Raw genomic sequence first — 26,711 nt, 5'->3', positions numbered from 1 at the left:
TGGCCTGTCCAGGGTGTCTCCCAGCCTGCTGCCCAATGACTGCTGGGATAGGCTTCAGCATCCCTGCAACCCTGAGTACGGGATAAGCTGTTTGGATAAAGGATGGCTGTATATACATTTAAATATATAAATACTAATACTCCTGACTAGATCCTTGCTTGTGTTGTATTTATCCTCAGATGTCCGTTGCTTTGCTTTGGATAAAAGCGTCTGCTAAATGAAATTGTAACATTGTAATACTAGTATAATAACAACTTAACACTCATATTCCTTTTATTAGAATATAAAACACATTCCATATAGTTTTCCCCTTAAGTACATTGCTACCACAAACATTTCGGCGTCATCAGCTTGTAAAGCTGCATGTTGTATTTATTTTGGCGTTTCCTGATATCTCCTCTTCTAATCAATAAACCAATCAGAGGGCAGGGACGGCTCCCCACTCGACCAATCACAACGTAGCGGTGGGTCGCTCTGCGGCTCTCTCCCAGGGTGGGACGCGGAGAGCTGACGTCTTCACTGTGGTCCTCCCTCCCTCCACCACCACCATCACCACCACTCCCCTTGTTGTCATCGCTGCTTAATCATACCTAGCAACTGGAGGTACATGCGTCTCTGTACAGGGACCGCGTAAACCCCTTGGCTGAGGCGTTTTTGGACACGGGGTTAGACGAGAAGCGTTATTATTTGCAGATACCGTTTCAAATCGGCGTCGGCGCAACGCTCGATAACCGCCGCAAGACAGCGACCCGACACGGCGATGGACGAGAAAGTGTTCACGAAGGAACTCGATCTGTGGATCGAGCAGCTCAACGAATGCAAGCAGCTGACAGAGGGCCAGGTCAAAACACTGTGCGAGAAGGTGAGATAAAAGTTGTTTTCCCGTGTGATAAGTTGCTGTCAGTTTCTCCCCCCCCCCTCGCCGCTTTCCAGGCATTCTTAAAATGGCGTCTTTAGTGTACATTTCATCGCACTTGGCCCATCTTTTGCCAAGAATCATTCAATGCCGAGTCTCTCGAGTAAACGTGAATCGTTGCCTGCCGGTTTTTATGGGAGGCTGCGAAATGTAAATGTTTAGTGGGTCTGTTACGAGTTTTATCCGTTGCTCCAAACTAACGGTGCGGCAGTTACAGGACTGTATTTATACAGTGGAATTCAAGTCGCGTACCACGTTTCAACCTCACTGATTGAGATTGTCCGTGTGACCTGTGGCAAGTCTTGAAAAATATGGCACTGAAATCCTGCCAAGTCAGGGAAATCGCATATAGTGGGCGATAGGCAAGCACTATTATCGCCATAAATTCAACTAGCTTCATCTCTGCAGATTGATGACTTTACTATTGGAGTGGTGCATTTCTGACTCGTCCTGTGTTTTACTTAAATTTCGTCTAATAAGCGGTGATACTGTACTGGCTTGAACGTCAAAGGCTGTATGAATACTCACATTGCCTCAATATGAATACTCTCATACTCAATATGAATACTCTCACGTTTAGTGTCACAAATGTCTCATTACATAGCCCTGTCCCTCAAAGTTAAGGCCTCTCTTCACTGTATCTTATGTAATTTTCAAAGATAACCGGGAAAAGGTTTGTTTGTAAATATCAGAGTGCAACACAGGAAGTAATCTAGCCTATTTCAGACCAGTGGCTATATGTGGCTCCCGTCAGATGACACAGCATTGACTCATAGGGGATGGCCAAGGGGATGGTGGTCCAGTTGACAGTTTCTATGTGCTATCTTCTCAGTGGATTCTTGAATCCAGGGTTTCCTGCTGAGCTAGTGCAAGAAAACTGATACAGTAAAACTCTGGTTTAAACTCACGGTGTTCATTGTGTGGGCTTTGTCCTAACCACGTAGACCATGTCAATAACAAACTTGAGATGTGAAGAGGTTGCATAAAAATCTCCTGTACTGTTATGCTAACTAACCCTTTTTCCCCCCCTCTACCTTTTTACTCGTGATTTTCTTGCCTTACATATTTAGTGATGGTCTCTATTTTTCACTACAAAGACATTGTGTGTTTGCTGTATGCTTCCCACTGACAACTGGATGACATTATTATATGTAATGACACCATCATGAGATGAGATGCCAATTGGTCCTTAGACTTGTCTGGTCTGAGTCAGGGCTTAATCTTAATCTATGCTGGAGACCTCTTTCTCTGGAACAAGCATTTCAGTTTAAGATCTGTGTATCTGGACCTTAGATGGCTGTCTTATAACTATTACAAGTGTCCCATGTGTGTACAGGATGCTATATGCTGGGTATTTGCTCTGGAAACCTTGACTCCAGCCACACCTAATACTGGCATACGATCGTTATCCAGAGACAGTTTTTTCCCCACTGGACTAAGAACTCTCAACTCCATCCCCTCCTAACCATGACCCCTGATACCCCTTAATGACTATGTTCTTGTTGTGTGTATCCTATAAGTGTTTATTGTCTGTATTTATGGTGGGAAATTGGGTATGTTAACACAGAGCCACCATGCTGTACTGTAAACACATACCACCAACCTGATGGTGTGACAAAGTTTCTTGAATCCAAATATGTCATCTGTATAAAGAAGTGGTCTAAATGCAAGATGTAAAAGCATGCAGCTCATTGCAATCGGAGTGTGATTGGATTCACCAGTCCACCTTCAGAGAATGCTCACACCCTGATCAGATCTCAGCCAGAATTAGCTAGGTGTAAATGCAATCCATACAGTATGCTGACATTGGTAAGAAAGTCCTGCCCAGAGGGTAGAAAGCTTATCCCTGCAGCCAAACATATTGCAGCTCATTATGGTTGCCATGTACTCAGACTCAGTGTACTTTTGCAGAAATGTTTCCCACAATTGCTGTTGTAATGTTCATAATAGTTGCAAACTGGATTGTGCGAAAATGACCAGCTATATCTGATGCCTCCGAGCTGTTAAAATGACCCCTATAGCAAAATGTTTTGTCTCGTTGTTTTAGTATATTGTTGTTGATGACATAAACTCGCCACCTTCCCACGCACTCCAAAATGGGGACACAATGGGGACAATGTGAATCTGTATAAATGAGATGGTTAATGCAAACACTGTGATTGGATGATTCATTATTGAGGTAATATGCAGATCGCATGATAACAGCCAGTGTTTCTTGACTTTGACATTAAGTCCAGCAGTTCTTTTAATGCATGTTAAATAACATGCATTAATAACAAGCTTGGTTGTTTTCTCTACTTTCATACAAGGGTTTGTTGAATTGTACAATGAGAGAAGTAGCCGTTCTAAAACTTGAGCTGTCTGTGTAGGCTGTGATGGATGCAAACAATTGATGTTATTGGATGGATTCCTACAGTGTTTGAACATCAGTTGTTGGGCCTGTTTTTCTTTCTATAACATGGTTCTCTCCCAAGCACTGAAAAGGAAGGCCAACATCCTTGTTTGGAGCAGTTTTGGCTGACGGTATAAGGTCATGGTATTCTCGAATGGCTTATAAATGCCAGTATTTGTTTTCTTTCTTGTATCTGCCCTGAAACGGCAACTTGAAAAGTTTCAGGTGCATTCAAGGCCCTGGTGTACTTACTTTGGATTGAATCGCCTCAAAAATGGGCAGTGAGGTGGAGCACACAGTACCACTACATTTTCTGTGTTTAGGCCTCGGTTTTTACAGGTTGAAAAAGTTTCTGAAGCTTTATCTTCAAGGATGTGTGGTGTCCACCAGTATAGCCACCTCTGTCTTTGTTGTGCATGTTAGGAATGGCTTTATATTTTAGTTTAGCATTGAGAAAGTATTGGTATTTTGATGGGAGTTAAATGGGTTCAAATTTTACTTTAGGAAGTGTTTAGTTTTCTCTTTCCTTATAGCTCTGTCTACCTCCATTGTATAGCATAAAAACACTGGATAAGTACTACAGGTCAGATTGCCCACTTTCTCCTCAAGGTGCCATATGTAGTTCTACTTCATGACCACTATCTGTTCAGAGTATTGTGATTGTTATGCATGTAGCAAGATTGTGCGCAAAATGTTTCATGTGAAATCTTTCCACATAGTTTCCATTCTGTCTCTACTTTTCTTATTTGCACACTTTAAGTGGGATGATCAAAGAAGCCCCACATAAATTAACATTACACAACGTACATGTGCACTTAATGCAAAATGAATAGAAAAGATAAAAATCAGGAAGGGCACTGAAGAAAGGTGCAACCAGGGCACATGACTGAGATGTTGAGTAACCAACCGAGAGAAAGATGAGTGCAGCCACGTTGCCGTTCAAATCAGTTTGTTCCTGGGTATCGTCTGCCTGCATCCTTCCGTCCATTCCTCTCCCAAAGGGATCAGCTAATGTTTGCCTCTGCAACAGCCAGCCTGCCTTTCCTGATTTTAAAAATGGCGAGGATATGATTGATTCAGAAATGCATCACCAACACCAGAGTCGTTGCTAAAAGGGGGGGGGGTTGAGCATGTGATTGAGGAAAACAGTGGTTGGATTGAGTCAGAGAGACAGAGGTCTCCGTTTTATTTTTATTTTTTTGGGTGTAAAAGGGTGTGGAGATATTGGATATGCTGCGTAATCCCTCAGCCTCTTCACCACTGCCTGGTGTCAGGGGAAAACTGATCTGCAGCCTGCTGATTAGAATCAAGTGTAGGGTTTCTGCATGCAGTGTTATTTGTTAATCGAGTTCACCCATACAATGTTTTGATAAGGCGACTCGGTGTTAAACTGGGTAAATGTTGTTGAATGCACAATATACATCCCTTCTCCATCCTTTTCCTGCAATAATAAAACAGCGGGTTTTTTTGTTTTTATTTTTTGCTTTCATAGCCTTTGATGATTTGCTTTCTTCGTGAATATGGAACTTTATAGGGCAGTTAAACACAGTTTTGCCTTTTTGATAGGCTTCAAAGATGTGCTTACATAAGTTCACCGTCGGCGTTCATTAATTTCATCACGAGTTCAACTTCAAGCAACAGGGGAATGCCCTAAAAGTAGCCCTTTGTTTCTTCTTGATGTCATTTACGGCTTGTCAGAGTGAGGTCATCAGGCGGTTGTTCTCGGTTGGGTTTACGTTATCTTCTGGAGGACCTTTGCCCATGTGAACTTTAGTTTTATGAAAATATTGTCTGGACAAAAACACCTTTATTGTCCACTAGCATGGGGCTGGTGGATTTCCAAAATAATGTTACTATTTTACTCGTAAAAGTACAGCACACAATAACTTCCGATTGTTGGTTGGTTAAAGACTGCCACCGGGCTGAATTATAATATTGGCTCTATTTGTTAAAGTATAGCCAGTATTATCTGTTGAAAACGAGTCAGCTGTTAAATAGAGAAGACTTTCACTGGTGAACAACTACGAAACTGGAGCATCATACATCATACAGCCATTAAAGTGTCCTGAACTTTTCAGCAGCCACTAAGTGAACCAGAAAATTGAATCCCAAAGCAAATACGCTGATGGTAATGGCTTGGTGATGAACAGTCAGCGGAATTCAGCAGCAACAGAAGCAGAATAACTGACTAGGCACAGACATTTACCACTTGCTACCATCTATCCGGTGGTGGGTGCTGATTATAGCGAGGGAGGGTTGTCGGGAAGATGCTGACTTAGTAACTACCATACACCTCTCAGGGTTGATGTCATCTTTTTGGTGTGTCACCTTGTAGTCAACCATTTACTTTTTCCCAGTTGCCTTATCCCACTGACCATCTTCATATGCTTGTTTTAATTGGGATCACACAGCAGCGGGTGGGGGAGAGAGGGGGATTCTGACTTCACTTCTCGGCACACAGCTAAGCGGTTTGTTGTCTTGTTTCTCTGAAGGTCTTAAAAGTCAGGGCCAGAGTCCTTTCCCAGCCAAGGCCGAGGCTTGTCCGCTGCAGGAATGGTCCCCATAGTGGGAGAGTCACTTCCGTAATCCCTGCCGTCATGTTGTTCGTACACAGCTGGTTTGGGACTCACACGGAGAGCAACGATGGGGGACCTTGAGAATGAAATGTTCTTATGTGCAAAGCCTGGGCCCGTGACCCAATCCAATGCTCATTTTGTCTGTTACAAGAAAATTGCAACGACATCAGAAGTGGTGTTTGCATTCATTTTTCTCCGGTTTCCTATTTTTTTTACTCAAAATCTTTTTATCACATCTAACAAATGCTATGATTATTTTAACTTTCTCCTGTCATATTTTTCTCTAGAATATAAAGATGGGGAGGATGTCTTTGTAAGTAAATCCCTTGATGGGCTATAAATTAAAAGTTATGCGCAGCTTAGAGAGTCTTCTCTCCTGTGAGAGGGGATGGAGGGAACTTGTAAAATGGATCAATAGACAGATGCACAGCATTAAAGGATATTGTAGCTAGATGGAAAGTAAAAAATCTTTTCTTTTTTTTTGGCCCCCCCCCCTCCCCAAGACTATCCAGCCAATTACCCCACTCTTCCAAGCTGTCCCTGTCGCTGCTTCACCCCCTCTGCTGATCTAGGGAGGGCTGCAGACTCCCACATGCCTCCCCCGATACATGTGGCGTCGCCGGCTGCTTCTTTTTTTCACCTGACAGTGAGGAGTTTCACCAGGGGGATGTAGCACGTGGGAGGATCACGCTATTCCCTCCAGTTCCCCCCGAACAAGCGCCCTGACCAACCAGAGGAGGCACTAGTGCAGTGACGGGGACACATACCCGCATCCGGCTTGTCACTCACAAACACGGCCAATTGTGTCTATAGGGACACCCAGCCAAGCCAGAGGTAACACAGGGATTCGAACCGGCGATCCCCGTGTTGGTAGGCAATGGAATAGACTGCCATGCTACCCGGACGCCCCGGTAGCGGCAACTTTGAAGAAGTGAAGATGTGGATAAAGACCAAGCTCACATCAAGACTGTAGCTTTAACTGCCAGGCAGAATAGAAAACCAGCCGCCTTCAGTGTCCTTAGGGCAGGAGTTGAGAACTGATGTTGCAAACAAAGAACCGAAATTGCTGCCCTAGATAGTCTGTGTTCGAATGAGTACTGTCTCAACCAAACTGCTCCTGCCATTTTTAACCCCTCAGTTCTTGGTTTGATATTTCTGTCTCACTTTCAGTCCTTTCCTGTTTTGATTCTGAGTCATACCGTGTGCAAAATTAGGTGTTTATGTGCAACACAACAACAGTTGTGTAATCAACCTCCGCTGGAAAACAGCAAGTCAGACTGACTGACCCAATCTATTTTTAACATGTTTGTTTTGTTTGCCGAGACCAGTTCGTCTTTTCTCTCTTCTCTTTTCTCTCTTCTCTCGATGTTTCAGTCCAGTTAATTACGATGGAAATGGAAATAAACTGCTGCTCCACTTTAATAAAGATGTCTAGAATATTCTCTCTGGCTTAGCGACTCAATAGCTTTACAGATAGAAGCCCCAGTCAGTCTGTCAGCTGCCTCAGTAATTGAAAGGCCTCCTGCCACATGGTAGTATGGGCACGTGGATTATGTGTGTGTGTGTGTGTGTGTGTGTGTGTGTGTGTGTGTGTGTTTGTGTATGTGTGTGTGTGCATGTATGTGCGTGTTTGTGTGCGTGCGTGCGTGCGTGCGTGTAATATAGGTCAGTGCTGACATCCTGTTCAGTTCAGCACCGTTCTGGTCACTGTGGTGCCATCTGCCAGGGTGGCAGGCTAGCCTTAGCCCTCTCAACTGAATTCATTTCAATTTGCCTTATTGGCATGACAAAATGACCCATTTGTCTCATTAAAGTACAGTCAACATAAATGTTAAGACTCCACTCTTATTATTGATTAATATACTGTTGGAGAACAATCTGGTAAACAAAAACAAAAATCTCTCTCTCTCTTTCTCTCTCTCTCTCTCTCTCTCTCTCTCTCTCTCTCTCATATATAAAAATTCCAGAGACAGTGATGGTCAGCACTAAAGTAACAACAGCAAAAAGGGTCAAATGATGTTCTTATAAATACATATATCCATACATGAAAATAAGCATCTACTCAAGCTTCCTCGATCCCTATCCACTTGTACTACATTGCTCCAATTCAAAGGTCGGCGCTGGTCTCGGAGATCATCCCTCTCTCAGTCAATGCTTCTGACCTCAGCTCGGCTCAAGTAAAGCCCGCGAGTTAGTAAGCTGGTCTGTCACCATCCAGTCTGCCAGCTACAATCCTGACCGGAACCCCCCCAGCATGAGTATCTGATATTCGAATGCTCCAAAGCTCCTTAAAGCCGCTTAACCCCACCCCAAACCCAGATCACCCCAGCCTCTTTAGTCCATGCCACCACACTGAAAAGAAGATCTCCAGAAATATGGCATGTCATTTAGGTCTACAGGTTTCAGCAGGTGGAGGCATTCATTGTTCATTTCAATCAGCTAAAACAGTCGAAAAAGTTTTGAAAATTGTATCACTTTACTGTAATGTAATGCAGTCTTTAAGACCAGGGATTGACAACATTTAAGTTATGTCATGACGTTGCCATAAACAAAACCCTAGACAATATCGTCTCAAGTCAGCATATTGATATTGCATTGATATACTCCTCAGCTCTACTTGCATCATTAGAGATTATAATGGTGATGATGTGGGAGGTCTCATCACAAGATAGTGTCCTAATCACCATTCCTACAGTCTGCTGCAGTAATTGGACAATCACAATATGAAGATCAGACATGACCATGAAAAAAAGCCATGTAAATTTACAGTGTGGTGAAGGGGTTTCCTTATATTTGTTTTAATCATTCATTTGATAATAAATACTTCTAGTCTTTTTTTATTTAAGATAAAACCATTCTGTGTTTCTACTCCTCACTTTTTCTTTTTTTAACTATGCTGAATTAAAATGTTTGTTGTGTGTATGTGTGTGTGTTTGCTCCAGGCTAAGGAGATCCTAACAAAGGAGTCCAATGTCCAGGAGGTAAGATGTCCGGTGACAGTGTGCGGAGACGTGCACGGGCAGTTTCATGATCTCATGGAGCTCTTTAAGATCGGAGGAAAATCTCCGGACACAAACTACCTGTTCATGGGTGACTATGTGGACAGAGGCTACTACTCCGTAGAAACCGTCACTTTACTAGTAGCACTAAAGGTGAGCGGCACTTTTCATTCTGTAATGACATCTAAAAGGGCTATGTGTAGTTATACTCGAGTCTTTATCTCTGTTGTTTATTGCTGTGAATAACTACAACAAATCAAAGCAAGCGAGGTAAGCATGAAAACAGAAAGGTAGTTGAAACACAATACATTTGCTGACATGACACAGTCATTTTTTGAACATCGGACTTCTGGGCAGTGGTGGTGCCACGAGTTCTTTACTTTTTCCATCCACATTTTCCATCCATCTATCCATCCAAAAAAAAAAAAAAAAAGCCCGGCACGGTGGTGCAGTGGTTAGCTCTGTCACCTCATAGCAAGAAAGTCCTGGGTTTGAACCCCGGGGTTGTCCAACCTTGGGGGTCATCCTAAGTCGTCCTCTGTGTAGAGTTTGCATGTTCTCCCTATGCCTGTGCTGGATTTTCTCCGGGTGCTCCGGTTTCCCCCACCATCAAAAAGACATGCATGTTAGGTTTAATACTCCTGTCTGTGCCCTTGACCGAGGCATGGCAAGACGAACTAGAGTTTGTCCCCGGGTGCTGCACGGCGGCTGCCCACTGCTCCTAGCTACACAGCTAGGATGGGTTAAATGCAGAGCATGAATTTCCCCACGGGGATTAATAAAGTATATCAATATCAAAAAGTCATCCATTATCCAAATCGCTTATCCTGCTCTCAGGGTCGCTGGGATGCTAGAGCCTATCCCGGCAGTCATTGTGCGGCAGGCAGGGAGACACCCTGGAGGCCGCCAGTCCATCACAGGGCTGACACACATCTAGGGACAATTTAGTACAGCCGATTCATCTGACCTGCATGTCTTTGGACTGTGGAGGGAAGCCGGAGCACCCGGAGGAAACCCACGCAGACACTTTTTCCAATCAATGTCAATCAGCAATCTCTGCTGATACTTGCAATTCAGATTTTAGGAATATTTATGATAGAAAAGAGGTGTGTGTGTGTGTGTGTGTGTGTGTGTGTGTGTGTGTGTGTGTGTAACAGTTAAAATGAGCAACTGCAAAATCATTTATGATTTGGCTGTTCATGCATTAGCTATTGTCTTACATATATCACTGACTAAAAGTGTCAAAAGGAAAATTCATTTGCAAATGAATCTTCAAAATTTTTTGCATTGAAGTTGACCAAATAAAACTTTGCTGTCACCCGGTTTACAAGTCTTGGTGCTCTCTACCTCCATCCCAGGTACGATACCAGGAGCGCATCACAATCCTTCGAGGGAACCATGAAAGCAGACAGATCACGCAAGTCTATGGCTTTTATGATGAGTGCCTAAGGAAATATGGTAATGCCAATGTATGGAAATACTTCACAGACCTGTTTGATTACCTCCCCCTGACTGCCTTGGTAGACTCTCAGGTGAGAAGACTTCCATCTTGCTTCCATTTTCAAAGACATGTATGACACCAAGCTATGTTTTTTCACTTGCACTTTAAGTGGAGAGCCATTCTGAGCTGGACTACATGGTGTTTATGCTAGTTTATTCTCTATGATTATATGATAGAATTGTAGTTTGTACTCTGTGTAGAGTAGTTTCCAGCTATACAATGAAGGTAATATACATAGTGTAACAGTGTACAACCATGGATGTGTAGACTCGCTAGCCCTTGGCTCACGGGTCGAACCCTTAAGTTGACTGGTTAGCGTAGTTGTCCATGGTGCGGGTAACCCAGGTTCGATTCCCGCCTGCCCCCTGAATTCTCGCTACAATAGTATTGCCAGTTAAACAGTTTTGAAGGAAGAACCAAGTGTCAGATTTTTGGGAACTGATGAGATGGACAAGAAAATCAGAGTTGGAGATTGAGAAAGTTGGACTGAAATGGATTGAGAGTGAGAGATGGATAATAAATGTTTGTATACAAATATCTGTGACATATCTCATGTGGTTTTTTTGTCTTCTCATCTCAGATTTTCTGCCTTCACGGAGGCCTGTCCCCGTCTATAGACACATTGGATCACATCAGAGCACTGGACCGTTTACAGGAAGTGCCACATGAGGTATTGACAAAGAGCTATGTGTAAAACTTTTACTAAAGAAAAGGCAAAAATATGAAATATGCTAAAAAGTCATGGGAGAGTTTGTTTACAGCAAAATAATTTTGCACAGCATAGTAGGAGACTCAAAATAATGACTCGAAGACAAACTCAACGTTTTTAAATAAAAACTTAATATCTAAAGTTATCTATGAAAAAGTATATATGCTGACTAAGGTAAGAATATATAAGTACAAAGCATGAAGTGAATAACGTTACAAGCAATAAATGAAATGATCATGAATTGTTGGTGAATTTAAAATGGAAATAATGATTCAACATCTGCAAACATCTTGTTTCAATACAATTCTGAAAATCATCTTTATTTTTAACTTCCCAACATCTATGGGCAGTGTGGTAGTGTTTCAGCTCTCTAAAGCCAGACATCCACTCAAAGTAAAACAGTGCAGCTGTCAGTCAACACTTTCCCCTTGGTTAAACTGCAAGACTGTTAAATTGGAATTATATCTGATGTTGTCATGTTGGTTGATAGATGTCTTTATGTATGCTCAATAATCCAGGTAAGAAAATCACAGAAAGTTGAATCAGTTCATCTGGATACAACATTTATTGAGAGAAACGTTTCATCTCTCATCTGAGTGACCTCTTCAGTCTCAAATGACTGCAGGTATCCCCACCCTCATTAACAATACAGCGGCATAACGACAGAAAACAACGATCGGTTTCAGATGTAAATTGCCGTGACCATTAATTAGAGTTTTAATGGCCATGTGTACTATTCACAGAGGATTTGGGAATGTTTGCAATCACAGCATTGTAAGATGGCGACAGATGTACTCTTACCATCTTACACGTGGCCACTGAAACTCTAATTAGTGGTCGCGACAATTTGCATATGAAACCGATCGTTGTTTTCAGTCGTTATGCCACTGTATTGTTAATAAGGGTGGGAATACCTGCAGTCAATTGAGACTGAAGAGGTCACTTATGCCCCTTTTTCACTCCATGATACCGGCTCAACTCGACTCGACTTTTTCTTTTTCCATTACAGGAAAGTACCGGCATTTTGGTAACTGTTACCACTTTTCCGGTACCAACTTTGTTGAGGTTCCAAAAAAACTGGAGGGGGTACCAAAATCAATCCAGACCAGTCTGTGAATGTTCTCATTCATCCAGGTCATGGTTATCCAAAGGAACTGAATCACGTGCAACTGGACTTGGTATATATCGGTGAAGACGTTTCGCCTCTCATCCAAGAGGCTTCATCAATTCAAGCTAGTCAGATTAGCTTGGTCTCGTGCCTTTCTCATGCCTTTCGCCTCTTGGATGAGAGGCGAAACGTCCTCACCGATATATACCAAGTCCAGTTGCACTCGATTCAATTCCTTTGGATAATCCAGACCAGCTACACTGAGGGGGTACTGTTACGGTAATGGAAAATGACACTCTGAGAGTCGAGTTGAGCCGGTACCATGTAGTGGAAAAGGGGCATTACTAGATGATTGATGAAATGTCTCTCTGAATAAACGTTGTGTCCAGATGAACTGATTCCACTTCTGTGGTTTGTTAATAGAAGTATTTTAATAACTCGTACTTGTTTAACAACTACCATATCGGCTTGTTGTCCACAACAAGTTCTGTTTCTTCTTCCAACCCAACATTACCTGCCTCTTCTTTTGGATTTAGTTTCCGTGGTTAAGATTGAAAATGCTGTGCTACGTAATTTTTCCTGAGAAAGTCCGACTAGAGATTTGCCCTTAAAATGAGCTACTACAAAAAGAATGTCTTGATTTGAGTATTTGTGGATGGGCACTCATCTTGACACCACGAGTGGTAAAATTCATAAAAAGGGACATTTTGTTTCCTCTTTTAATCTCTAACGGTTTGCAGCTAGAGTTAGCATCAGAAGTGAGTATTTATTAGTGTGGCCATGTCTTACCATAGACCTCTTCCTCCTCCTCTTGTCCCCAAAGGGTCCTATGTGTGACTTACTGTGGTCAGACCCTGATGACCGTGGAGGTTGGGGCATCTCTCCCCGTGGAGCTGGCTACACCTTTGGCCAGGACATATCGGAGACCTTCAACCATGCCAACCGCCTCACACTGGTTTCCAGGGCCCACCAGCTGGTCATGGAGGTGAGACACCAACACTGTTGAGTGCAGTCTGTATGTATATATGGGCACATGTGTGTGTTTATGGTCTAGAAAGGTGCATTATATAGGGGCTGGGAAAAGCTGCCAGCATTTGCCTCATACCAAAGGTCCATTTCAGTGGAAAAACAAGATTTTCCAGCAGTCTTGGTCTGTAGAGGGCATTAGGAGTGTATGTCAGTGTGACTTTAAACTTTGAGTTTGATATTTCGAAATGGATAAAATTTCACGATCCCGTTTTATACCAGCTTTTTGGGTTAGTTTGTTCTGTCCCACCTATCATAGTCCTGTCCATCTTGTACCCCTCCATGCCCTTAAAATATTTGCTACGTCCTAGTCTCCGGTGTGCTCAGCTAGTTTTCATTAAACACCAGCTAATAAACGCTACACTAGCTAATAAACGTAATAATTTGCATTATCGATTTTATTGCACATTCAATGTGTTTTCCTTTTGGGTTTTGGGTGAATTAATATCACTGGAATAGGTCTTGTACTTATTAAAGAAATGCATTTCAACCAAAATTATAATGGACAGGGGTGCTGCCACAGAATAGCATTCTTGAAGACCATGTTTCAGCAGAACAGTGGCTCTTTCCCCCAAATTATGCATTTCCCAGTGAATTACATATCTGTTTCCTCCAGGGTTACAACTGGTGTCACGAGAGGAATGTGGTGACAATATTCAGTGCTCCCAACTACTGCTACCGCTGCGGCAACCAGGCTGCTATCATGGAACTAGACGACACCCTGAAATACTCCTTGTAAGTTCAGGGTTAACGGGGAGGTCGGGGCTGGAAGTTGTAAACTCTGTAGATCTCTGAAAAACTTGAACTCTGTCTGTGCTTAGAGTGTAATGGTTTAGATTATCAATACTTGGTGAAATGTTCACTATTATAAATCTAATTTTTGTCTTTATTTTATCCTTCCCTCAGCCTGCAGTTTGATCCTGCGCCTCGCAGAGGGGAGCCCCACGTGACCCGTCGCACCCCTGATTACTTCCTGTAAACCCTGGCCCCCTACTGCGGTCCAGCATTGCCATGACATGAAAGTACCTTCAGCTGACACCAGTATGAGGGGGAGAGTGCAAAGTCTGGGGGTGGGCCACAGCAGTGTACAATGTATATTCACATAAAGAGCTGTTTAAACATTTAGCAAAAACAAAGAAAAATGTCTTTGTGTCCACGCATGGATCAAAAGGGGTGGTGCCATAATCACGACAATATTCATCGCTGAAGACCTGTATGTATGAAAGTGGTGTCATAATTCCACATCCTTTACCTGTGTCGCTCGACTGACTGCACCAAGATCAAAAACAAAAAGCAGCCGTGATGCGTTGTCACTTCAAATGTGCTAGTTTTGGCGCTCTGGTAGCCGAATGGTTACAGCGCACGCCGCATAACTGCAACGTCCCTGGTTCAGTTCCAGCCAGTGACCTTGGTTGCATGTCATACCCATCTCTCTCTCTCCCCCACTTGTTTCCTGTCTGCCATTTCATTATCCTGCATTCAATAAAGGCAAAAATGAAAAAAAAAAAAAAACTTTAAAAAAAAAAGAGAAAAAAGTGATCGTTTGATTCCCACATGCCACAGCTAATTATGTCGACTCCCTCATGTTTTCTCATACTATTATTTTTTTCTTTTTTTTTGCAATTTCCACCTTTATTTGATAGTGATAATGGAGAGACAGGAGATGACAAGCAGCAAAGGGCCTGGACCGGATTCAAACCCAGGCCGCTGCGGTAGGAACTCAGCCTTATGTGGTACGCGCTCTACCAGGCGAGCCACCCGAGCACCCCCGCACTTTTGTAAATCCTAAGAAACTTAACCTAAATCAATAGATAATCTTTCACACCCTTTAAATTTTTGTTCAGAGATTTATCAAAGAAAGTTGAATTAGTTTATCTGCATACAATGTTGACAGAAACGTTCCATCACTCATCTTTTTTTTTTTACTTTTTGCACTCCCCCAATAAGACCTTATTAAGAAATGCATATTCAAGGTTTTCCCCGTTTCCAGTATCCTGGTGTGTACGGCAAAAATATGGAATGCTTGTCCACATCAATTTACTGATTCCCACGATCTCATTTCTATTCTTAATAAATATAAAAGTTGTTCTTGATGTGAGCGTGTGTGTGCTGTTTTCCTTCAGTCGTTGGTAATGCTCAGCAGCTTTGAGTCGACCAGTACAAGCCAGGTGACAATTTATCAGACTTCTTTAGTCTTAAGAAATTCTAAATCGTCTCAACTAGATGAAAGTCAGATTCTAAATCGTCTCAACTAGATGAAAGTCAGTCTGTCAAACCAAATTGCTACTTATTCAGCCACGTAAGCCCGTAGGCCTAAAAATTAACTGTTAACGCTGCAGTGGTGTTTCAATGGTGCCTACACACAAAAAACAAGGCCTCACTGGGAATGAGCACAGAACAGTTCTGGTAATAATCTCAACATCTGCAGGCATATGAGAAAGTGTTGATCATTCGGTGTACCAAAAATGTCCTAGAGATATTGTGGGTGTGTGGGTGTGTAGCCCGGGGGGGGGGTTGAAATGCCCAAGCATGTGGAGAAAAAAAGTAAAACTTTTAAAGTAAAAGGTACTGTAGACAAACACAAAGTGATTTCACCAACTGACCAAAATGGCTTGCAAAGCAAAACTGCACTTCACATTTTCTCTTTAAGGAGACGCTTTTATCAGAAGAAACTCAAATGGCAGATATATTCATGTGTCAACCAACAGGCATCTCGGAGAACCGAGTAGTCATTTTTAGCCAAGCGTGCGTTCTATTGTGATTGGTATAAACGCATCAGGTAGCCCACTAATAGCGATGTGCAACGTGGGGGGATTGTGAAGTAGCTGGACGATGCTACAGTTACAACACAGGGTGCATACTGTGGAGCATAACCCTGTTTTGATTGGGCATCCCCAAGTGTAGCATCTGGGAAACATACCCATGTGAGCCCTGCAACAAACTGGTCAAAACTAGGGCTGCGTTATGTTGCAATGCTTTTGAGTGAGGGACACATTGAAAACAGGCCAATAGGGTCATTTGAATTGTTAGCATCATTCCCTCCCCTTTTTTGAGCCCTGTGTCACTGAAACTGGCCATTTGAGTGCCCTTAAAAATGTATATAATAATTACCATTTATATAGCACTTTTTTTGAACCCCCCCTTTTTTTTTCCCGCCCCAATTGTATTCAGCCAATTGCCCCACTCTTCCAGGCCACCCTGGTCACTGCTCCACCCCCTCTGCCGATCCAGGGAGGGCTGCAGACGACCACATGCCTCATCCGATACATGTGGAGTCACCAGCCGCTTCTTTTCACCTGACAGTGAGGAGTTTCACCAGGGGGACATAGCGCATGGAAGGGTCATGCTATTCCCCCAGTTCCCCTTCTCATGTCCCTACACTGGCTCCCAGTAGCTGCTCGCATCCAGTTTAAGACTCTGGTGCTAGCCTACAGGGCAGTGAAAGGAACAGCTCCTTCCTATCTTCAGGCCATGGTCAAGCCCTACACCCCTGCCTGATCGCTCTGCTGCCTCGGGATGCCTGGTTGCCCCGTTGCTCAGAGGCCCCTGCTGCAGATCGACCCGGTCACGACTCTTTTCTGTCCTGGCCCCACAGTGGTGGAATGAACTCCTCACTGATGTCAGGACAGCGGAGTCGCTGCACATCTTTTGGCGCAGGTTGAAAACTCACCTCTTTAAGAACTACTACCCTGTTACTTGCTCTTAGCACTTATTGTATTCACTCATTTAAAAAAAAAGAAGAAAACTCTTTCTTGCACTTTTACTTTAGCACTGGTTTTGCTCTTAGATGCTTGTTTAGATGCACTTATGACCTCTGATGACTAGTAGTTCTCCTGATTTCCTACGTTAAATGCACTTATTGTAAGTCGCTTTGGATAAACGCGTCGGCTAAATGACTCATGTAACGTAATATAATGTAGTGGAAAAACTGCTTAAAGTTGCACGTTGTCTTGAAGCAACACTGGCACAAATAGGTGCCAAGTGCCGCTGCATTGGTAAGTGGTTAAGGTAGCATGTCCGACACAGCCTGATATTTTTCTTCAGGAAATGATCACAGAACATATAATTCAAAGCACACATCACTATTTTGGCCTGTGTTCCTAAACATCCACAAACAGTTCACTTTTAACAGTTTGTTTTGTATTAGTTTTGTAACTATTTTTTTTAATATCCATTAAACACTATACAAATAAAGTACATTATTATTATTATTGTTTATTATAAAACGTCACAATCTGGCGTCTCATCAGGGCAACACACCATCCAGGGATGGGCTGGGACAAAAAAATGGCTCTGGGCTCTTTTACCCAGACCAGCCCACCACAACTAGCCCACGGATAATCCACCACCCCCGCCCCATCGACACACATATGAACACACCAGCCCTTAATACCACCACTTATAAGCATAGTGGATGGATACTGTAGGCTACTGTAATACTAATACATAGCTATTTTAAGAGCAAGTGGACGGTTTGTCACCAGCAGGTCACACACACACACACACACACACACACACACACACACACACACACACACACACACACACACACACACACACACACACACACACACACGCACACACACACGTTTGTGCAGCTATCCTTATTAGGACATTGCATTGACATACATTCATTGTGGACAGCCTAACCCTAACCTTAACCAATTCATGCCTAACCCTAACCTTAACCTAACCTCAATTCAGACCTTACCCCTACCCTTAACCAGGACGTCAGAAATTATGTTTTGCCTCACTAGGACCGGGCTTTGGTCCCCATGAGGACTACTGGTCCCAACAAGGCTAGTGTTTATACCAGAAAAGGTAACAAAAATGCACACACACCCGTAGCCTTGGCAGAAATCACAGTGTGGGTGGGCACAGAGAAAATAAAGTGCCCGTCCAAGACCAGGTTCGGAAACACATGTTGACCAAAATAGGCCATAACAATTTATATTTGACTGAATGAACCACAGTTGAACCATACAAGCCTTACATATCATCGGAGGTAATGTTACAGGCACCAAGATGAACATTAACAGCATCGCACAGCCTGGTACAGTGGCCATATAGTCACACACAGCTGACAGACGCAACAGCATCATTAATTAAGCATATGTACAGAGGTACACCGGCACTAACATGCTCAGTAACGTTAAAGATGACACTTGAACATAGCCTGGCATCGCGGCCACACAAGCCACACACACCACACACACACATACACACACACACACAGCAACATCAGCATAAAGTCTGATTGTACACCCAACAAAAACTATACCCAATAAACAATAATATTGAAATAGGCAATCGGCTACTACAGTCCGAAATTGTAAATTAGCTTATGTTTGCTGATTACAGCAGAAGTCAATGGGGCTTTGTATGAGGGGCCATACAAGCCATAATTCATCTGGCGCTCTCACGTGCATATTTTCACTCTCGCACACATACTACTACTTTCGGCTGCTCCCGTTAGGGGTCGCCACAGCGGATCATCCGTTTCCATTTCTTCCTGTCTTCTGCGTCTTCCTCTGTCACACCAGCCACCTGCATGTCTTCCCTCACCACATCCATAAACCTCCTCTTTGGCCTTCCTCTTCTCCTCTTCCCTGGCAGCTCCATATTTAGCATCCTTCTCCCAATATACTCAGCATCTCTCCTCCACACATGTCCAAGCCATCTCAATCTTGCCTCTCTTGCTTTGTCTCCAAACCGTCCAACCTGAGCGGTCCCTCTAATATAATCGCTCTTAATCCTGTCCTTCTTCGTTACTCCCAGTGAAAATCTTAGCATCTTCAACTCTGCCACCTCCAGCTCCGCCTCCTATCTTTTCGTCAGTGCCACTGTCTCCAAACCATATAACATAGCTGGTCTCACAACCATCTTGTAAACTTTCCCTTTAACTCTTGCTGGTACCCTTCTGTCGCAAATCACTCCTGACACACTTCTCCACCCACTCCACCCTGCCTGCACTCTCTTTTTCACCTCTCTACTGCACTCCCCGTTACTTTGGACAGTTGACCCCAAGTATTTAAACTCAAATGCCTTTGTCACCTCCACTCCTTGCATCCTCACCATTCCACTGTCCTCTCTCTCATTCACGCATAGGTATTCCGTCTTGCTCCTACTGACTTTCATCCCTCTTCTCTCCAGTGCATACCTCCACCTCTCCAGGCTCTCCTCAACCTGCACCCTACTCTCGCTACAGATCACAATGTCATCCGCGAACATCATCGTCCATGGAGACTCCTGCCTGATCTTGTCCGTCAACCTGTCCATCACCATTGCAAACAAGAAAGGGCTCAGAGCCGATCCTTGATGTAATCCCACCTCCACCTTGAACCCATCTGTCATTCCAACCGCACACCTCACCATTGTCACACTTCCCTCATACGTATCCTGCACCACTCCTACATACTTCTCTGCAACTCCTGACTTCCTCATACAATACCACACCTCCTCTCTCGGCACTCTGTCATAAGCTTTCTCTAAATCTACAAAGACACAATGCAACTCTGTCTGGCCTTCTCTATACTTCTCAATCAACATTCTCAAAGCAAACATCACATCTGTGGTGCTCTTTCGTGGCATGAACCCATACTGCTGCTCGCTGATCATCACCTCTCCTCTTAACCTAGCTTCTATTACTCTTTCCCAAATCTTCATGCTGTGGCTGATCAACTTTATACCTCTGTAGTTGTTACAGTTCTGCACATCGCCCTTGTTCTTGAAAATCGGTACCAGTATGCTTCTTCTCCACTCCTCAGGCATCCTCTCACTTTCCAGGATTGTGTTAAACAATCTAGTTAAAAACTCCACTGCCATCTCTCCTAAACATCTCCATGCCTCCAGGTATGTCATCAGGACCAACTGCCTTTCCACTCTTCATCCTCTTCATAGCTGCCCTTACTTCCTCCTTGCTAATCCGCTGAACTTCCTGATTCACTATCCCTACATCATCCAACCTTCTCTCTCTCTCATTTTCTTCATTCATCAGCCCCTCAAAGTATTCCTTCCACCTTCTTAGCACACTCTCCTCGCTTGTCAGCACATTTCCATCTCTATCCTTGATCGCCCTAACTTGCTGCACATCCTTTGCAGCTTGGTCCCTCTGTCTAGCCAATCGGTACAAGTCCTTTTCTCCTTCCTTAGTGTCTAATCTGTCATACAACTCACCATACACCTTTTCCTTTGCCTTTGCCACCTCTCTCTTTGCTTTACGCTGCATCTCCTTGTACTCCTGTCTATTTTCTTCATCTCTCTTACTATCCCACTTCTTCTTTGCCAACCTTTTCCTCTGTATAATTTGCTGTACTTCCTCATTCCACCACCAAGTCTCCTTGTCTTCCTTCCTCTGTCCTGATGACACACCAAGTACCTTCCTAGCTGTCTCCCTCACTATTTCTGCAGTGGTTGTCCAGCCATCTGGCAACTCTTCACTACCACCCAGTGCCTGTCTTAACTCCTGCCTGAACTCCACACAACAGTCTTCCTTCTTCAACTTCCACCATTTGATCTTCGGCTGTGTCTTCACTCGCTTCCTCATGTTGGTCTCCAAAGTCATCCTACAGACCACCATCCGATGCTGCCTAGCTACGTTCTCCCCTGTCACCACCTTGCAGTCTCCAATCCCTTTTAGATGGCGCCTTCTATATAAGATACATAAGATATATTCTACATAAGATATAGTCCACCTGTGTGCACTCTCGCACACATACATTCTCCTTATACACACATATACTTTCACTCTCACGTGCATTCTTCTTTCACATACACACATTTCAATTCACTCGCACGTCTCTCTGTCTGACCATGTCTCTGGCGTGCAGTAAGTAGGTCGTATTTCTTTTGCTACCTGGTTTTCGACTTTTCGTGTTGAGCTACACGAGCCTTCTCCATGAACTCAGTCACATGTTGGAAAGCGGTCTCATCTACGTTATGTCTCTTTTGGATCGGAATCTGTCCGACAGACAACTCACTCAGGTGGAGAAAGGCATCCTTGCTAAGGGGCTGAATTTTGCTGCCACGCCAAGGCAAAATCCCACTCGTGGAACTGATCACAGCCACGGAGCCAGAGATCTGTAAAAACAACATCTCGGACCCGGAAGCGGAGCAATTTAGGACGAAAGTTTCAGCCTTGCATCGGCAATGTAAAGGCGCCGCCGTCCAACGTTAAGTAGAGACGAAAGGACTGCTCTCACGACTCTCAGTAAGTACCTCAGCAGAAAAAGGGAGGCGCACTGTTGTATTAAACCAGACGGACTATCATGAGAAAGTTATGACGTTACTTAGCGACATGGATACTTATGAGCCCCTGAAACGAGATCCAGGCAGTGGTTGCAAGAAAAAGGTGATAGATTGTCTGAAGCTGTTAGAACAGGACAATGCTATTGTAAACTAATAATAAGACACGTTAGCCCCTAGCTAACGGGTCTGACCCTTTAGCCGAGCGGTTAGTGATGTCGCCTTGTGGTGCAGTACACCCCGTATCGAATCCCGCACCGGGCAAGAAAATAACCGGTTACACTATTGACCGAATGTTGCGCCACAGATTATACCCAGGGGAAGCTACACCTCGTCTGTATGGTTTAGCTAAAATACATGAACAGGATGTGCCATGTGCTGTCTGTACAGCGCAGTATACGTTCATTGGGACAACACTTAGCGCAGGGATGCCCAACATTTTTTGAACCAAGATCTACTTTTACATTTGTCAGCCAGCTGAGACCTACCATCCCAAATGTGGAACCGTATTACTGTAATACCCATTCAATACACGACAAAATAATAATATAGGCACTATACGGTGTAGTTCTCTGTGTTAGAAAAGTATAAATAAATGTCATTCCCTACCTTAGTGGGACCGCTGGCGCTGGGAGGAGGAGGCTAGTTTCTCATAGTCACGGTTGTGGCAGCTGGTTGCAAGCTTTAGGCAGGCCACAAGGTGGTCATATGTCATTGTAGATCTGTACTTCGACTTGATCTTCATGTGAGAAAAAGCGGATTCACACAGGTAGGTTGGTCCAAAAAGTACTTTGAAGTTCATGGCACATCTCCTGGGGTTGGGGTACTTTTCCTGCAGCAGTAGCTCCCAGAACACTCTCTTCATCCCCTGTGTTGCCCTGGATTTAATCTCCATGTCAGTCAGTACTTCCAAATGGAAAACACAGATAGTTCTCACGGGGTGACTAAGGCGTGGATGTATCAGAGAAACAAGACGTGTCCGAGCAATAAACGCCTGTTTCAAAGGACAGTCATGCGTCTGTGTTGTCGTGAATGTTGGCATGACTGTTGGGTTAGTTTTGCTGTGGGTTGTGTTGCGGGGCAGGACCCCGCCCCCTCATTCCGCCGGTGTTGGATGAGGCGGCGCACCTGTGTTTTATTTCGTCAATGAGGGAAGGGATGTACTGGGGCTTTCTTTCACGTTTTACAACAACTAAAAGGAATGTTCGCTTCACAGTTCTTTCCAGTTAAAAAATGTACTGCGTTGGCCGTCTTGCTGCAGGTTTACAAAATAAAGCTCACCCGGACTACGTACCATCGCTGTTCCCCGAGAGACAAACGCCGTCTTCAGCGAGATTAAAAAGGCTGGAGCGCGTACAGAATCGGGAGCGGCATCAGTTTCAGAGTCAACATCAGCGAGAAACGCCCCCTCCGGAAAGTCCACATGAGCTAGAGGTCCTCTTGCCCCCTCCGGAAACCCCAGCCCCGCCTCTGGAGAGACGTCGGACAAATACCCCAGCCCCCCCTCCGGAGAGACATCGGCTGGAGATACAGCAGCTTACCAAGGAGGTGTACAATTTACGGAGAGCGGGGTGAGGCCCGGAGGGAAAGAGATGGCGCAGTCAGGCAGTTGGAGAAGCTTGAAATTTTCACCGAACAGCGTGAAGGGCAATGACTGCAAATGTAAAACCATGACAGGCCTGCCATGGTCAGGGTTTGACACCGTGTATCAGTACCTGGTGCCGTTTGTCAAGCCAAGGGCTCTGTGCAAGTTGTCAACTCAAGATCAGCTTTTAATTACTCTGGTTAAACTGCGGCAGAACCCATCAACTGATTTCATTTGTAGCATATTAGGCATTGCACACAGCACTTTTATCGGTATATGTTCCCATTGGCTGGATCTGCTGCACGCCAAGATCTCATTTTTGATTGCCTGGCCAGAGAGAAGGTGCATAAGGAATATGGTACCAGCTGAAGTTGATCAAAAAGCTGAGCCAGCTGGACCTTAACACCTCCCTCTGCAGCTGGTTGCTGGACTTCCTCACAGGGAGGCCACAGTCAGTGCAAATTGGTTAAGATCTCCTCCAGGACCATCACACTGAGCACCGGCGCTCCACAGGGCTGTGTGCTCAGTCTGTTCTTTTTCACCCTGCTGACTCATGGCTGCACAGCATCATCCACCTCCAACCTCATTATAAAGTTTGCTGATGATACCACAGTGGTAGGTCTCATCAGCAGCAACGATGAATCATCATACAGAGCGGAGGTGGATCAACTGGTGACGAGGTGCAAAATTAACAACCTCTTCCTAAACATAGGAAAAATTAAGGAGGTCATTATTGACTTTAGAAAGACCAGCGCCCACCATACCCCTCTGACCATCAATGGTATGGACGCGGAGAGAGTCAGCAGTGTTAAGTTCCTGGGAGTTCACATCACACAGGACTTCTCCTGGTCCTCACATATCACAGCATTCTCCAAGAAGGCCCAGCATTATCTTCACTTCCTGCAGTGTCTGAAGAAGGTGAGTCTCCCCCCACCCATCCTCATCACATTCTATAGAGGGCATTCTGACCAGCTGTATCAATGTCTGGCATGGGAACTGCAAGGCCTCTGACTGCAAATCGCTACAGCGGATAGTGAAAACAGCTGGAAAGATCATAGGAACTGCTCTCCCATCCATCCAGGTAATCTATGATGCATGGTGTACCCAGAAGGCTCTCAGCATCGTAAAGGACCCCACCCACCCTTCCCACACCTATTTCACCCTCATACCCTCTGGCAGGAGGTACCGGAGCATCCATGCTGCCTCCACCAGACTATGCAACAGTTTCATTCCTCAGGCTGTGAGGTTCAACAGCCTGAACACTTCCACAAAATGACTTTTTGACCATCTTTCTCACTGTCCATGTCAGGTGTGCGTGATGTTTAGGCCTGTGAAGTAATTTTTGCTTTTAATACACTTTTTATTTTTAATATTTATTGTGTGTTATTTATTTTTATGCAACACTGTGGTCCTTGTGAAACATAATTTCGTTACCTTGTATGAGACATGCATATGAGGCAATGACAATAAATGTAGTCCAAGTTCTGTTGCAGTACCGCAGCCTCGCTTCAACCATCGACTGCTTTGAGATTAGAATCGGACACTCAAAGAAGCTGAAAATTAGGTGAGAGATTGTTCCTTTTATCAGCAATGCATACCAGTTATAGTGCATTAAAACAGTGTCTTTTTTCCTGTAACGTTGTTTTTTCCTGGCCACCTATCAAGACTGCACAAACTACTTTACTGATCTATGAGGAAAGATATATGCACATACTCAGGATATCAATACTACTTTCAAAAATTCTCTCCTCACAGACCAGTCACTTGCTCGAGATATAAAAATTGTGCTACAGTGAAATACTTTATTACTTGTCACCCATCTGGTGCAATCATGTACCTCTCCAAAGGCTGGGACAGGAGAGCCTCGGACGTCCACATTGTGAGGAATTCTGATTTCCTATCTCCGAGGTACCACCAAGCTGGAGATCAGGTCAGAGTTTAACTTGAAATTTTGTTCATGTGTTATGTACTGTACACTGTTGAGATCTTTTCATAGTATCATACTATAAATGTGTTAACTTCAACTTCCTTTTTCTAAAAGTATTTGAAGTCCTGTAGTCCCCATGTTGTATTGGGTTCTATTCCCATATGTTTTGATGGAATGTGTCTGTGTAGTATCCTTATATTTTTTTCATTTCAGGTTCTCGCTGACAGAGGCTTCACTCTGAAGGACGACTTCACTGTTCTGGGTGCACAACTTATAACTCCCATCTTTTACGCGGGGGTGAAAACAGCTGTCAGCAGAACATGTGGCAAATTCTCGTGTCACGTCAAACATCAGAATTCACATTGGTAAATATTGAGTCAGTAGTCAGTTCTCCATTACATGAATGCTTAAGGAATCAGACATTAGATATGTTAGTTTTTATAGTTTTATTGTATCTAAAGTAACAAAAGAGGTGTAATAACAGATATATGATATGTTCCCTGCAGAGAGAGTGATAGGTGCTGTGAAGAACCAGTACCACATTCTGGATGGCCCACTTCCTTTGCGCCTGGTGAAGAGCCTGAAGGATGAGAGAACAGAGAAGAGTCCATAATTGACCAAATTATACATGTTTGTGGGGCATTAATGAATATGTCCGGCAGCGTTGTGTACAACTGATTAAATCTTAAAGTAAGGGTGCAATAAATGTGGCATAATTTGATAAAAATAATAGTAATACATGTGCCATAATTTAATTGGCTGATCCTCAGGGCAAAATATATTGTGTTATTTTCAGTATGCAACTTGTTTTTACTCAAGAACTCATTCTGACTGTACCAGCTGTTGATTGTCTGTCCATACGTAGGTTGCTGATTTACTTTACAGTGCTGCTCTACTGGTGCATACCCTATCACCCTGCCTCTGCTGCACGATGTGCCACCTCCTCTGCTGCCTGACGTGCCTCTGCCTGATGTGCCACCTCCTCTGCTGCCTGATGTACCTTCTCTGCTGCCTGATGTGCCACTGCTGCCTGTACTACTATCTGCATTGCTACCACCTGGACTGTGTTCTGCCTCCTTGGCAGCAACGTGTGCAAATGTTTACATAGACTGTGTTGCACAAATTTTGAACATATGTTTTTGATCCCTAAAACTATTGGCATGAATTTAAAAAAAGTTACAAATTTTACATAGTTGTTAATAGTGTAACAAGGTGTTAAAATATGTTAGATCTAACCAATGTGGACCAATGTGTTACTTTGAACATGCTGTGAGCACACAATTTTGAATATAAATACATGTTTCATTTAGAAATTACAGTTCAATATTGGCATTTTTTTAAAACACGATTTAAAACAAATAATGACCTATTTGCCATTTTTACAATCTGATACAAAATAAAACCACCTACCTGTGCATGTTTCAGCTCCTGAAGTTTTGGAAAAATGTGGAATGACCAAAACCTTTCCATTACATTGACTGCATTACTGATGAACTCATCACTTGTGACCCTGAATATCAGGCAAGCCCGAGGAGTCCATGTGATGAAATCAGCATATGCCCATTGGGTGACAAACATCTGCATCTGGACCTAATAAAGCCAGTGTACATGCAATTTCAGTGTACATGCAATTTCAATAGACCAGAGGCTGCCTTTTTGTCTGGCCTCTACCTTTTGACCTGCCCTGTATGGCTAGACCTTCTGGATGCAAATGCTCTCACTGGTATA

At 43.7% G+C, this 26,711-nt stretch overlaps 1 protein-coding gene across 1 annotated transcript; it reads left to right on the top strand.

The window, feature by feature from the left end:
• The first annotated feature begins 518 nt into the window (after positions 1-518).
• ppp2cab (protein phosphatase 2 catalytic subunit alpha b) lies at positions 519-14,739 on the top strand. Its single transcript, XM_056285339.1, has 7 exons — positions 519-862; positions 8,827-9,036; positions 10,242-10,415; positions 10,965-11,054; positions 13,025-13,186; positions 13,844-13,962; positions 14,134-14,739. The coding sequence occupies exons 1-7, from the start codon at positions 761-763 to the stop codon at positions 14,204-14,206; spliced, it is 930 nt and encodes a 309-aa protein (XP_056141314.1). The 5' UTR covers positions 519-760; the 3' UTR covers positions 14,207-14,739.
• Positions 14,740-26,711: the final 11,972 nt, after the last annotated feature.

This window comes from Lampris incognitus, chromosome 8 (genome assembly GCF_029633865.1).
Source record: "Lampris incognitus isolate fLamInc1 chromosome 8, fLamInc1.hap2, whole genome shotgun sequence".
Classification (NCBI taxonomy): domain Eukaryota; kingdom Metazoa; phylum Chordata; class Actinopteri; order Lampriformes; family Lampridae; genus Lampris; species Lampris incognitus.
The sequence above is the reverse complement of the archived record's forward strand: the minus strand, read 5'-3'. Positions and strand labels throughout refer to the sequence as shown.